We start from the raw sequence: 13,750 nt of genomic DNA on the forward strand, positions 1-13,750 counted from the left end.
TTACAGGATAGCTCCTTTCTCTCCCGCCTTTCGATTACCAACCTGAGTGTGGGTCCACGGCTGTACTCTGCGTTTGGGGCTGCCCCGGACTCGCTGTGACAGGGTGGGGTGGGGTGGAGGGTTAGCGGGTGGAAAGGCCACCGCCCTCTGTGCCTCTGTTTCCTTTCCTGTAAAATGAGAGGACCGTCTTTTACTTCCAGAGACACAGGACTCAAGGAAGGAGTGGAAATGAAGAATCAAATGAAACAAACAAACAAACAAACAAAAAACAAACCATAAAAGAGAATGAAATCAACAGCTTTCCCTCGTTTGTTTTCTCTTTCTTTGAATTTTGTTTTCCTTTCCTCCCCTCTTTTCCTCCCTTTTGTTCTTTGCTTGTTTCCTTCCCTTCTGCGTCTCTCTTCATTCTTTCCTGTCATTCCTTGATCTCTTTCTGCTAAAAAACGAAAGCGCCCCCGGCCCATCTGGATTTTAGAGCGAAGGTAAGGTAGGGGCCAGACCCAACCCGGGGGGTTAGGGGAGGGACCTGCACCGGCGCGAAGACCAGATTCTCTGACTTTTCAGGGGAGCTTTCTGCAGCACAGACGGTCACTGTCCCCCACCCCTGCGCGGGGGGAGAGGCCGTGCACCCCGCGATCCTGCCAGTCCCGCGCGCGGACACAAAGGTCCATTCGGGTTCCTGCGGCCAGCGGCTCCCCGCGGCTCCCCAGCAGGCCCGGGCTTTGGTCCGCGGCCCCATTGGCTGGGCGCTTCTGGGGGCGGGTCAGGGGCGGGGCCTTGGCGGGCCCTCCCCGCGGACCACGCCCCCTCCCCAGCTTCTCTCTCGCAGTCGGGGCAGAGCAGCCGGCGGAGCGGAGCGGGTCGCCAGGTAAGGACCTTCTCCTGGGCCCTCAGGAGGGGTGTGGCGGGGTGTCCCCGTCCCGAGACCCGCGGACTACGGGTGTGGGACCACGGCCTCCCCTGCGCCGCTTGCCCCCATTCAACCCCCTAGTGCAGGGTCTTCCAGCTCGCCGGCAGGGGGCTCCGGGATGGGTCTCTAGGCGCCTAGGGCATGCCCGGGCCGCTGAGGCCTGTTTGGGGGCGAGCGAGTTACTTTTCCCTAAGGGAAGGGTGGGTGTGGCCGCAGCTGGAGGGATTGGGAGCGGATGTCAGGTAGCACTTCCCGCCTGTTTTCTGCGTGCTGCGAAGCGCCCCACTCGCCCCTAACCCCCTCCCCTCGCTCTCGCCCGTGCGCGGGAGCGTGGATGGGGTGACTCGCGGTGCGGTGGGGCGAGGCGCCGGGGCGCCGCTCGGGAAGGTGGAGCCGGGCGGGCCGCGCCAGCTGTGGGTTCGGCGGCTGGACCTCGGCCAGGCCAGGCGAGGGAGGTGGGGAGCTGGCCTGGCGCGGCGCGATTGGCCGCCTCTGGCGGAGGAGGAGCCGCCGGGCGCTCGCCGAGTGTGTTTGCGCCGGGATGGGGAGCCCCTGGGTGGAGCAGAAAACTTGCCCCGCGCCCACAGCCTCCCTTCCCGCCGGCTTCACTGGTAGCCCGTTTGTAGGCCGGAAATGCACTGGTTTGTTTTCGATTTTTAAAGAGGAAGCCCCTGACCCTCACTGCCTTTCTGGGATTGGAGTGGATCTGTGTATTTGGGGTGGGGTGGGGGAGCACAGATCAGCCCGCTCCAGGCAGGGCCACCGTTCTCCTAGGCGGGGGTGTCTCGCTGCAAAATAGGAGGCCTCCGATTCCGCTTCTGTAGCCCGTATAACTTTTCCTATCGTAATGCGGTGTGTGAGAACAAAAGGAGATGGCTAACCCAGTGCGGGGAGAAAGGTTAGTGACATATCTTTTTAGTTGCCGTTTTGATATTTCTCAGTCTCTTTGCTCCCAGTCTTGCCCCTCCAACCCGTTTGCCAGGGGGAACTCGTATAAAAAACGGTTCAAATCAACCCCCGGCTTAAAATCGTCCACTGTTCTTCGCATTGTCGCCTAAGTGCCAACATTCTCAACAGAGCTTTCTGTTGTCTTCCACCGCGATCTTTCCCGCCTCTCTCTGCCACCCGCCCTCCCTTCCTCCCCCTGGGCCTTTGCCCCCTGCAGGTCCCTCTACCAGGAATGACTTCCTTACTCCTAAAGCGATGCTATCCCCTCTTCCGGGCCAGGGGCCTCTCCAGCTCCCTGTGCTCCCCTTCTCTCTGGGGGTCCCTGATGATCTCAGCTTCTCAGTGTTGGCCTATCTGTCCCCAGCCTCCAACTGACTCCCTCCGGCCCCAGCCCCCGCCCCCTCCCCCTTCCAGGCCAAAAACAGGGTCTCAGAGCCCAGCTTGGAGTAGATGCTGGAGGTCGGAATGAGCCGACCAGGGCCCAGCTTGGGCCCTGGCTTGGGAGGGGACCAGTTTTTCTTTGTCCTGCCAAGTGGCAAAGTCAGGGCACTTGGTTTATGTCCCATCAGCAGGGACAGGAATGGGAGGGATCATTCTAGATGGCCGTGTGACTGAGAGTTCTGCCTCGAGCTTGTTGACCTAGCCCATGTAGCTGGCCCTGTCTGGTCTGTCTGCACAAGGTCCCTTGCAGGGGAGTGGGGGGGAGGGGGGGCTGCACCATTACTGTCCCATTTGACAGGTGAGGAAGCTGAGGTGTTGAGCGGTGAGGTCACTTGCTGGGAACAGCGAGGGAGTGAAACATGTCTGCCACCAGGGCTCTGGAAACGAGGGAGGATGGAAAACCCGAGTGCCTGAAGTGGGGGTGCTGAGGGGTGCAGAGTCGGCTTCTAGTTACCAACAAGGGCTTGGGCTCACCCAGGAGGGGCTCTAAGGACTGAACTGGGGCAGCGCAGGGTCCCTGGTGGTTGAAGTGCTAGGTGACCATCTCTCCATAGGGCGGGGTGGGGGTGCTAATGGGGGTCAGGCAGCAGTGCCTGAGGGCCTGCCTCTGGTTCCTGGCATGCTGGGCCTGGGTTTCCAGCCTCTTCCCAGCACTTGGGGGCCTCAGGGGCCGCAAACAGTTCCCGACTGGGCTCAGCCCTTCTCAGCCAGTGTCTGCCCTCCCCCGCCACATGGGAACGTGGGCTGCACCCGCTGCCCAGTTTGTGTTTGTATTTCTCTCTGTGCAGGCACGTCAGGGCTCGGGGCTCGGGCTTGCTTGGGCCAGGCCATACCCCCACCCCAGCCTTTGACTCCCTCCTCCCGTGATTCTCCTGGCCCCTCCCCATGACCCCCTACACCCCACCACTCCCTTTCTCTACCTTCACTCCCTTTCCCTTTCCCCTTCCCTTCACTCCCTCCCTCCGCTGGAGCCAGGCTTTCTACCCTACAACAGAGGGGAGGGGAATATGGCTGGAGAAGACTGTCCAAGGCCTGTCTGCCTGGGGTTCATTGGGGGCCTCTCTGCTGGGACCCCTCTGTTGGGCTCAGCTGAGCTGGAGGTCAGAAAGGGAAGGGAGAGGTGGGAGGGTGTCTCTGTCTCAGTTTGCAGACCAGGAACCTGACTCATCTACAGCCTCATCCCTTCCCCCTAGTTTCCCTTTCACCCTCTTATACTGGCTGACAGGTGGGCAAGCCTGCCAACCCTTACTGCTCCGCGTTCAGTGGCCAAGTGGTCTGCCTCCCTGTGAGTGCGTTAGACATGCAGACTCCCCAGGCCTCACGCTCCCCACTTCAGAATCTAATCAGCATTTTATCACCATCCGCAGAGATTCCTGGGTGGATTAAAGTGTGAGAAGCGCTGGCTTAAACCTGTCTATGCAGGCAGATTCATATCAGATGAATCCGGTGAATGTGTGTAAATGCCTACACAGAGCCGGGCACAAGTTGGTAGACAGTGGACATCACACCCTCACTGCCCCGGTCCCCCACGACTGGTTGTCCAGTGCCATGTCCCCTTCCCTTTGTGTAGGCTACGACTCATCCTGGCCTGCCAGCAGTGGCCTGGCCCTAGGGCTGGGAGGTGTCTGAATATGATATGTCCCAGCCCTAGCCGGAAACCCATTGAAAGCTCAAGACACCCCCACTTTTCAGGGTGGGGAGCTTGGAAAGAAAAAATAGGCTTGGAGCATTCTGGCTTTGATGAGAACCATGAAGGCTCCCAACTTGAACCCAGCTTTTGTTCCCCCATCTTCCTGTCCTTGAGGGCCTGAAAGCTACCAAGAATGGAGCCTTGTGAAATGAACTGCGAACTCCCTCTCACTAAAGTGTAAATGACTGACAGCACTGCCAAGGCTCCCCTTCCTGGAGTAAGCAGCTGGCTCCTTGGCTCAAGACAGACTCATCCTTGATATGGTTGGTGGCTTTGAGTCAGTGAGGGCAGGAGGCGGGGTTAACAGGGGCTGTGCAGGATTGGGTCTCCAGTCTCCAGATATGTGGGTAGGCCTAAGGTGTTTCGGGAAGCCTGGATCCCAGTGCTGAGGATCTGCTTGGCCTGTGGAAAATTCCCAGCTATTTTGGGCTGAGGCCCCCCTTCTTCACCCTTTCCCAGGATAAAGGCCCTGCTGACACACCCCTCCCTGGGGGCAGGCAGGGTGAGAGTTGCTTCCTGGCCCCCCCACCTCTAGGGCCTGTGTTCTCCTCCCCAGCTGAGCACTCTTTAGAACCTAGAGGTGCTGACTGGGAAAGGAGGAGGTGGCCAGCTGCTCACCTGGGACCACCTGCTTTAAAAATGCGGCCCCTCACCCACACTCCCCTCCCCTGCTTGCTTTCTCTCCATAGCTTTGCCATTGCTGGACATACTGTCTGTTTCACCAGTTGATTTATTAGCTGCGGGAGCTGGGCAAGGCACTTGGCACTTTGTGCCTCGGTTTTTCCATCAGTGAAATGGGGATGAAAAGAGCTGAGATGTGTGAAGTTCTGAGAACACTGTGTGGCCCCAGTTCGCTGGCTGTTGTCCTGGCTGTTGTGGGTCCCCCTCTCCCTGCCCATAAGTTCCTTGAGGGCAAGAATTTTGCTGTCCTGGGTTCCGTTTCCTGTGCATAGTAGATGGCCCAGTAACTCTTAGTTGAATAGGAGGCAATATTCTTTAAGGTCCTCTGGGGCCAGTGCAGGCACCCAGTGTGCTTGGGGACAAGGTGCGGCCCCACCTGGCCCACTGGTGTGCACATACAGGCCGTGACAAGCCTGGTCCACAAGCCCATGCATGCATACACATGTGTGCGTGTGTTCAGATGCACAGGTGGCTCTCCAGAGCCATGTGTGTACACACACGTGTACACATACACCACACATGTGCACACAGAGACACTACCACACACATATTTACACCTGTGCACAGACCCACCAGCACGTGCGCACACAGCACAGCAGCTGTGACATGCCTTGGGCATGACATTTGGGCTGAGTTTGCTGCAGGCCTGAGGCCTATCCCAGGTCTGGCCTCCAGCGTCTGGCCAGCCTGAGCTTCAGGCACCTGTTTGCAAATTCCTCCCAGATGCAGGGAATGGAGTGGTTCAGGGGGGCTAGTCACTGTGTGGGCCCCGCCTCCTCCAGGATGCTCCAAGGCCACCCCTGGTGTTGCTGGGAGAGGAGTTGCCTGTTGGAAAACTATGCCAGTGGGTGGGGCTGGGGCTGCTGAACACCTCCCATCCCCATCTGCATGTGTGTTGGGGGGCTTACACAGATGGGCCCCCGAGCTGGCTCCTGGGTGACTGGCTATCCCCTGCCCCAGCTGTTTTCCTTACAGCTGGATTTTGACCTGTGCCTCCCCCACACAAAGGCCATTCACTCTCCCGCCCCCTCCCCTCCCGCTCTCCCTTCTCCTGCCAGGCCCACTGCCGATTGGCCCGGCCAGCTCCAGGCTGCTGCAGCTGCTCTCCAGCTCAGACGGGCTGTGACAGGCCAGCAGCTGGTGGTGGTGAAGGCTCCTGGGTCTCCCGGGCTGGCACCACCCTTCTCACCCGCAGTCACTTGCGCTTTCAGTGCCTCAGTTTCTCCCACTGAATGTAGCCACCTCCTGCTGGACGGTGCCAGGTGCTGAGCACACACTGGGTGCACAGTGAATGCCAGCGGGGGCTTCGGGCTCTGATGCTGGTTAAGGAGTCTTTGGGTCATTCCCTGGCCTGTGTCCTAAACCCCTGCTCTGTGGCAGCCCTAATGCTGAGCCTTAGGGACATAGAGGGACCCTTGATGTTGCTCAGACCCCCAGGTCATGGGCCTTCTATTGGCATCTCTCAGGGATTAAATGTTTTGCAGGAGTCGAGGGGGCTGGGGTAAAGAGAAAATGGGGGGCCCAATTTGGGCCTGCTACATTAACCCAGGGGGGGGTGGGCATGGCAAGCTGCATGGGGACAGACAGACAAATGGGTGTGAAGAAAGGAAGACATGTGATAATGGTGATGCCCCGTATCTCCTCAGCTGGCTCCGCCCTCCTTTTCACCACCTTGTCACTCACCGACCCTTCATCCCCAGTACCACCGGTCTCCTTGCTGGCCTCTGTCACACCTGGAACCTTGTCAACCTCAGGGCCTTTGCACAGGCTTTCTCCTCCCTACCTGGAAGAGCCTCCTTCTGTTTTTCAAATGGCTGGCTTTCTTATTGTTCAGGGCCAAGCTTGTACCCCCATTAGGGAAGCACCCACCCCCACCCTGTTACTTTTTATCTCTTTCTGTGTATTTCTTACGAGCCCTTTTGGCAATCTGCAATATAGATGAACCTTGTTCATATCTTTATTTACCTGTTTATTCTCTGGCTCCAAATTCAGCCCAGTGTCTCGAGTCCCATGAACAGGGACTGGCACCGGGCACAAATTTGTTGAATGACTTTACGATGACAGTTATACAACAATCATAGCTGACACTGCTCACTTGTCCTGGGCAGATGGTGTGCTGAGTGCTCAACATGTATTATTTCATTTCAACTTTGTGATGATGGTGTGAAGTCAGGACTGTTATAATCTCCATTTTCCAGATGTGGAAACTAAAGTCCAGAGAGGTTAAGTAACTTTCCCAAGATCACACAGCTGGCAAGTGGTGGGATTTGAACATCAGATGTGCCTGACTCCAGGGGAAAGGAGGGGATTAGGGGTAGAAGTGGGGAAGGCAGCTTCCCACCTCACCCTGTATCACCAGGTCATTGTGGTCCCACCTGCTGTCCTGGGAGGCCTGGGTAGGGCCCTCCTTTCTTTGGCCTCCTTCCCAGAACCCCATGTGTTGGAACATTCCAGGACTCTATGACCTGTGCTGGTAGGTCATGCGGGAGCCCTGACCCCAGCAGAGCAGCCGGTGCCTTTTTGAGGTGGGGGCTCCCTGGACCGGCCGCCCTCCAACCGTGGCTGCAGCTAAGCGAAGGGTCAGGAGGTAGCTGTGCCACTTCCTCCAGAAGGCAATCCAGCCCTCTCTCTTCCCAGCCAGACAGAACTGAGACCTGACATGGGAGTGCCAGCGGGAGAGGTTTTGTCCTTTTGAGGGAGGAATCAGGCCTTGCTCTTGGGAGGTTTGGGTTGGGGGCAGCGGGGACGTTGCCGCGTGATTCGAAAACTCTAGATTGAAAAATCAGTGTCCTGGGGCCCCGGAGCTGTTGTAAAGGAAGGAGGAAACAGGGTGGAGAGCTGGGGTTTCAGGATTGTCAGAGCTGCTCCTTGTTTTTCCTGAATAGCTGGAAACCTGGATGTTGAGAGGCAAACTCCTGGGATGTTTGAAAGATAGCTCACATTTGAAATTTGAAAACCCCGTGTGAGCCTCATAAAGCCCACGGGGGCTGCTCCTGTCCCCCTCACTGTGTGAACTTGGGTGAGGTCTGAGCTCAGGCCCCTCCACCTCACCTGCGTCCCTATCCCCAGCCCTGCGCAGGTGCTGAATCATGCCCGCCCAGCTGCCGCACTTTGCAGGTGGGGAAATTGACCCCAGAGGAAAAAAAAGGACTTAGCCAAGGCCCTCTGGCTCCTGGGCGTTGCTCTTTCCTCTTGACCTTGAGCCAAGGCGGCGTCAGAGCAGGCACCTTCACAGGCATGCACTGGGTGTGCGTTGGGCCCTGTGGCCATGTCCTGCTCTTGGCAAAACGGCCAGAGAGAGGCAGCCGCTGTGGAGTCCGTGCCCCTCCAGCCCTCCAGCTGGCTGTGACCACACCCACTCTTGATGCATGTTGGTGGGTCACCGAGGAAATTTGATATAGTAGCCAGTGACCCCGGGCGAGCGGCCGGGGTGTAAATTCACTGGGAGCCCCTGGATCTGAGCAAGGGGCCTGTCCTTTGAAATGCCCTATCCCTTTGGTTTCCCCAGGCGCACCCACCAGGCCTCCCTCCCCTGGATGCAGGCGTGTGACAGCCCCCCGGGATCCAAACTTGGGGTCTGAGCCTTTCTTTGGTCTGTGTCCCGGAGATTCCTGGAGAGACACTGTGTGCTGCTCCCTTTTTTGCCTCCCCCTTCCCCTTAGGGTCTGGCTGTTAGCAGGGGTCAGGGAATGGTGAGTAGCTGGCGTCCTGATCCAGGCAGGTAGCATAAAAACAGCGCCTGCCTCCCTGCCTGGGTCCTCCGTTCCCTTCCTTTCACAAGGATTTACTAAGTGCCACCCAGCTCTGTGCTGGGCACTGAGGACCTACAGGGGACCAATGGCGTCCTTGTTATGGGGACAAGCTGGCATTTCCATGCACAGCTGGGATAGGAGGAGGCCCACAGCTGCTGCAGAGCCCAGGGGAGGCTCTTGACCCAGCTGGGCAAGCCTACGTGTTTGCAGAGACGTGACTGTGACCTCCGCACTGAGTGAGCTGGAGCCTGCGTTCCCCGGCCAGCAAGAGGAATGAGTTTCGGATGGCAGGCTCTGTGACCGTGAGGGTGGGGATGCTTCTGGGGGACCCCTCCTGCAAGGCATGAGCCCCTGAGAACCCCATCTCTTTCCAGGTCAGCCATGTCATCTGCACCTCCTCCGCCACCACAGCCCCCCACCCACCAGGCTTCAGTCGGGCTACTGGACACCCAGCGGGCCCGCGATCGATCACCATCCCCTCTCCGGGGCAATGTGGTCCCCAGCCCGCTGCCCACTCGCCGGACGAGGACCTTCTCTGCGTGAGTCTCAGGCTGGCCAGGGGAGGCTCCTTGAAACAGGCCTCCTGCCTGAGGCCAGAGACTCACTGCATCTCTGGCCATCTCTGTGCCTCAATGTCTGTCAAATGGAGAGACGTGGGGTTGGGATAAGAGAAACTGGGAAGGTGCCTTGTGAACTCCGGAGGACACTGCCCCAGACCCACTTGAGCCTGCCACGAGCTGGGGATGAAGGATGGAAAGGGGTGGGAAATCGCGGGGGTCTTAAATCTTTGGGCTTTAACCACACACAAGCCTCTTTGCCTGTGAGACCTTGACTTCCTCAGCTGCAGAATGAGGACAGTAGCAGGGGGGCCAAGGTGCTGCAGAGGCCATACATGGTGCCTAGCAGATGCAGACCTCAGGCCCAATGAATGGAGTCTGCTGCTGTTATTAATAATTTGTCATCAGAGATGCTCAGAGAGCTTTTAGTCTAAACTGCTCCTTTCAAACGGGGAACTGAGGCCTGAGAAAACTTGCCAAGGTCATCCAGAGAGTCACTCTTACTGGATTCTGTGTGAATAGCCCAGAGTTGTGCAGTGCACAACCTGTGCAGCTGTATATGGTGGCCCTGGCCAGGACCCCTTTGGGCACAGCTGTGGGCAGGGACTGGGATGAGCTGGGTGTGCCCAAGGAGAGTGGGCAGCTGTCCTGGAGGGGGCCTCTCACCCTTTCTCCCTCTCTATCAGGACGGTGAGGGCCTCGCAGGGCCCTGTCTACAAAGGAGTCTGCAAATGTTTCTGTCGATCCAAAGGCCACGGCTTCATCACCCCAGCTGATGGCGGCCCTGATATCTTTCTGCACATCTCCGAGTGAGTCAGTAGCTGGTCCGGGGCTGAGGTGGTCACTGTCTTTGCTCCTCAGAGGCAGGGAGTGTGTGTGACTATGATGGATGCTGGGTATAAGGGTGTCAAGAACCACTGGGATGGGGCTGAGTGCCTGTGCATCTGGTGGATGGGGGAAGGCACCCCAGTGAGTCAGGGGAGCTGTGTTTGACCTTGAGGTGGTTTCCTGCCCTACCATGGGGGGAAGTGGCCTGGTGAGGCTGAGGGCTGCCCGGCCCCTCTGCTGCAGGAAGGAAGTCTGGAGCTGCACCCTTTCTCCAGCCGCTTGTTCACTGATGTCCTTTGTTCCTGAGTGTCTGGAAGCCCTTGGAGGACCCAGGGTGGGGCCCACACATCCTAGGCCCCGGGGCTGGAGAACATGCTGCAGCCTGTGCTTCACTCCCCATCTTCTCGTAGTTTTCAGATATTTTGGGACCTGGTCTGGCACCCCCAGTCCTACCCCATCCTTTGGCCTCAGCACCCCCTGATCTTTTATTTCAGTCTTTCAGGACATCCTGCCCTGCACAGCAGACCTGGCAATATATAGAAACCACACTTTTGAAAATTGGTTCTTATTGCATATGTCTGCCGTGCTGGGAGAGGTAGCTTTTCTTTACAAACCCTCTCCATTAAAAAAAAACAAAAAAATAACATGGGTGTAAGGAGCACTGATTTTAATCACCCCCCCCCGCCGCCACACACACACACACATCAGGTCTTAAATAGGCCCCTTGTACAGCACAGATCTGAGAAAGATGCTAAAGCAATGCATTTTATGTATGTATGAACACATACGTGGATGTGTGTACATGTATGTCCATATTACCTCTTTCCAGAAAGAATGTGTAGTGGCTACAAGGATGACAAATAAATGAGTTAGTAAGGGAAACATGGGGGTGGGAGGCAAATAACCATGGAGACGCTGAGATGCCTGGTTCCGCTGCTAGAAGTAGCTGCACGTTGATTCCTGAGCTTCCTGGTGGCCAAGTCAAAGAGGGACGCCCCATTTGGTATGCAATTCCTCCATCAAGACAAAGCAGTTTCCGGGGGAGCTGGCTGGCCCTGGCCGTCAGGATCTGAAGGGGGATTCCTGGGGTCTCATCAAGGGGGTGTCAAGACGGGTCCCTCACCATCATGGGTGGGATGGTGACTCAAGTCCTGTGTGAAGTAAGGTGATCTTCCCGGGAGTGGGTCCAAGGTAGAGAACCCTTCCTGGAAACCAGCTTTAAGCACAAAAGGGTCTTTCTTGGAGGCTCACTGGGCTTCTGGGACCCCTTGACCAGGGTGGGTGTGCTTTGGGCGCTCAGTAAACTTGCCCCGCCATCTCTCAGCTCCCATGTGACCGCCTCGCTTCTCTCTGGCTCAGACTGGCTCTCGCTTCTCTTCTGTCCACCAGGCCCATGGCACCCACATTTCACGTAGCCTGAGCACCCCCAGATGGCTGAACTTTGTCTGTCTCAGCTTCAAAGGTCCTAGGGAAGCAACCGATCGGGTCAGGGCCTTCTCAGCCACACCTGTAGGCTGGGGCAGTGTGGTGGCTCCCATGATGGCAGCGCAGCAAGGCAGTTCCTTTGAAAGGGGCGGCCCTCTGACCAGCAGGGGGCTGGTGTGCTGGCTGTGGCATCGCGTGGGGCTTTTCTGAGTGCTCTCTCCCCACCCTGCAGCGTGGAAGGGGAGTATGTCCCAGTGGAAGGCGACGAGGTCACCTACAAGATGTGCTCCATCCCGCCCAAGAACGAGAAGCTACAGGCCGTGGAGGTGGTCATTACCCACCTGGCGCCGGGCACCAAGCATGAAACCTGGTCCGGCCACGTCATCAGCTCCTAGGAGAGGCCGGAAGCACCCCTTCTTCTGGGCTTGAGGGAAACTCTGGGGGGAGGAGGAGGCAGGACCAGACTGGAGATGACATTCTACCACAAGAGATGTGAGCTACCACTCAAAGCGGGGAGCATGGTCCCTTTCATGTATCCTGGAGGAAGGAGTGTCGGGGGCCGGCACGGGGTGCTCTCGGTCACCAGCACAGCCTCTGATCAGCACAACAGCCTCACCACCTGAAAACTATTAAAAGCATTGACAAAGGCGAGGCACCTGCCTGTGGCTGATTAGAGGGCCCAACTCCAGTCCAGGCGGCACCGGTCAGGTGGTATTTCTCCAGTCCACAGAGTCCCTCGTCCCCTTCCCCCTGGAGTTGGAGGCTCAAAATCCCACTGGGGGGTGGTGACATGGACCCTGTGTGTGTCCCGGCATGAATTCCCACCCACGCACCACTTTGTTGGGTCTTTCCTAGGCCCTGGGCAAAGCAGGCTTCCCTGATTCTTCGCTTGGTTGGTTCCAGGTCAGCTGGCTTCAGCGGGCAGGTGGTGGGGAGAGCAGGGGCCTCAGGCGCCTTTGCAGCCATGCTCAGAGCTGAATTCTGACCCTGAGAGACCCGGTCTTTTCCACCTGTCTTCAAGCTGAGTGATCATGGCTCAGCAGCCATTTCCTATCCCCTGTCATTTAGATAGTGGGGGATGGGATGGGTGAAGGGAGTGTGGAGAGGGGAGCTGGTTTGTTTAAAAACAGATCTTTCTCCTGATCCATCCAGAAAAGAGTAGGTAGCTTGCTTCCTGACAGCCTGGTAAACTCAAACGTCGAAGGAGAAACGCACATTTGCTGAACGGGTTTTCTTGAAAACAGGTGTGAAGAAGTGCTTAGGGTTGTTTTTTTGTTTTTTTTTAAATAACTAAAGCTCTCCCCCAGAGCCAGCTCACTTTATACCTTGCTGCCAACATTGTGAACCTTTGTAGATCAATCCTTAGGGTTTTATTTGCTGTGGTTTGGTTGGGCTTTAGGTGTGATTTAAAAATAGAGATAGCTGGGTAATGTTTTGAAATATGTGGCTTATCTGTAGAATTTATTTGTCAGCTTGGGGAACTGAACCCTTTACAGCTGGCTTTTGGGCAGACAAGGATGTTCCTGACAAAAGACGGAGGAAGTTGGATGCAAAGGATAGTACCGGCCTTATCAAGAGTCTTCGTTCTGGGGACAGGTCTGTCTTTCAGCCTGGGGACTGCTTCCTTTGCAGGGGGTGGAAGGCTGGGACTATTGTGCTGATGACTGGTTTGAAACAGGCACATGAGTGTGTGGATGATGTGTGTGCAGTGAAGCATCACACCTAAGGGAGTTGATCCGCCTTTTCTTTTCCTGGCCCGTCCCACGCCTTTGAGGGTCCTCTGCCTCCTGCCTCTGCCTTCCGCTGGGTCCAAGGTGGCCTTCCCCCTGCGGCCTTGGATGTTTCCCAGGTGGCCCCTGGAAGCCTGTGGGGTGCAGACCACGCTTCCAGAGCCACTTCTGCCAAGAGCCTGCGTCTTCATTCCTCTCCCCCAGGTGTCCTCACCTGGGTGCAAGGCCTGGCCTTGTGTGTGACCCCACCTGGCTCTGCCCACCCGTGGGTTGGGAGTTGGATCTACTGTTCGGAGGTGTGGCCTCTGGGTCCTCTTACCAGGTAGACTCCTTTGTAAGCGGCGTTTGCGGTCCTCCCTGTGTGACCATATCTCCTTCAGTCGATTATTCCAGAACTGCAGGATGTTAGAGCTGGAAGGGATGCCTTTCCTGCTCAATGTACAGAAACTCCGTGAGGCTCTGGGGGGACCTGTGGTGTTGGTGACGGAACTGGGAATAGCACCCAGGATTCCTCAATCCAGATCCTTCCTCTCACTGGACACCCTTTCTCTCAATAAAGTTTGTTTTGTGCAAGGCTGTGTGTGAGTGAGCTTTTCCTTTAAGCCAGCAGGTAAGGGCATCTCCCCAAGCCAGGCTGACTCAGTCCTCCTTTGCAGCCTGGTTGTTTTGGGTGGGGGGGTAAGAAAAGGGGATTGTCCCTTTTTCCTTAATCATAATTCTCAATGTAGGCGAGCTCAGCAGTAGAATGTGGCTTCGTGACGACAGTCCCTTGTGGAGAGGTGCCCTGT

General features: G+C 57.0%; 1 protein-coding gene across 4 annotated transcripts; it reads left to right on the top strand.

The window, feature by feature from the left end:
* The first annotated feature begins 773 nt into the window (after window positions 1-773).
* CARHSP1 (calcium regulated heat stable protein 1) lies at window positions 774-13,535 on the top strand. Of its 4 annotated transcripts, XM_019666136.1 has the most exons (5): window positions 850-868; window positions 1,685-1,808; window positions 8,797-8,961; window positions 9,666-9,788; window positions 11,465-13,535. In XM_019666136.1, the coding sequence occupies exons 2-5, from the start codon at window positions 1,783-1,785 to the stop codon at window positions 11,625-11,627; spliced, it is 477 nt and encodes a 158-aa protein (XP_019521681.1). In that variant the 5' UTR covers window positions 850-868; window positions 1,685-1,782; the 3' UTR covers window positions 11,628-13,535. The 4 variants fall into 4 exon arrangements, with proteins under 4 accessions (XP_019521683.1, XP_019521681.1, XP_019521682.1 ...); XM_019666138.1 differs by lacking the exon at window positions 1,685-1,808 and having other exon boundaries at window positions 774-868; XM_019666137.1 differs by lacking the exons at window positions 850-868; window positions 1,685-1,808 and adding an exon at window positions 1,482-1,551.
* Window positions 13,536-13,750: the final 215 nt, after the last annotated feature.

This window comes from Hipposideros armiger, unplaced genomic scaffold (genome assembly GCF_001890085.2).
Source record: "Hipposideros armiger isolate ML-2016 unplaced genomic scaffold, ASM189008v1 scaffold_461, whole genome shotgun sequence".
NCBI classification, from domain to species: Eukaryota; Metazoa; Chordata; class Mammalia; order Chiroptera; family Hipposideridae; genus Hipposideros; species Hipposideros armiger.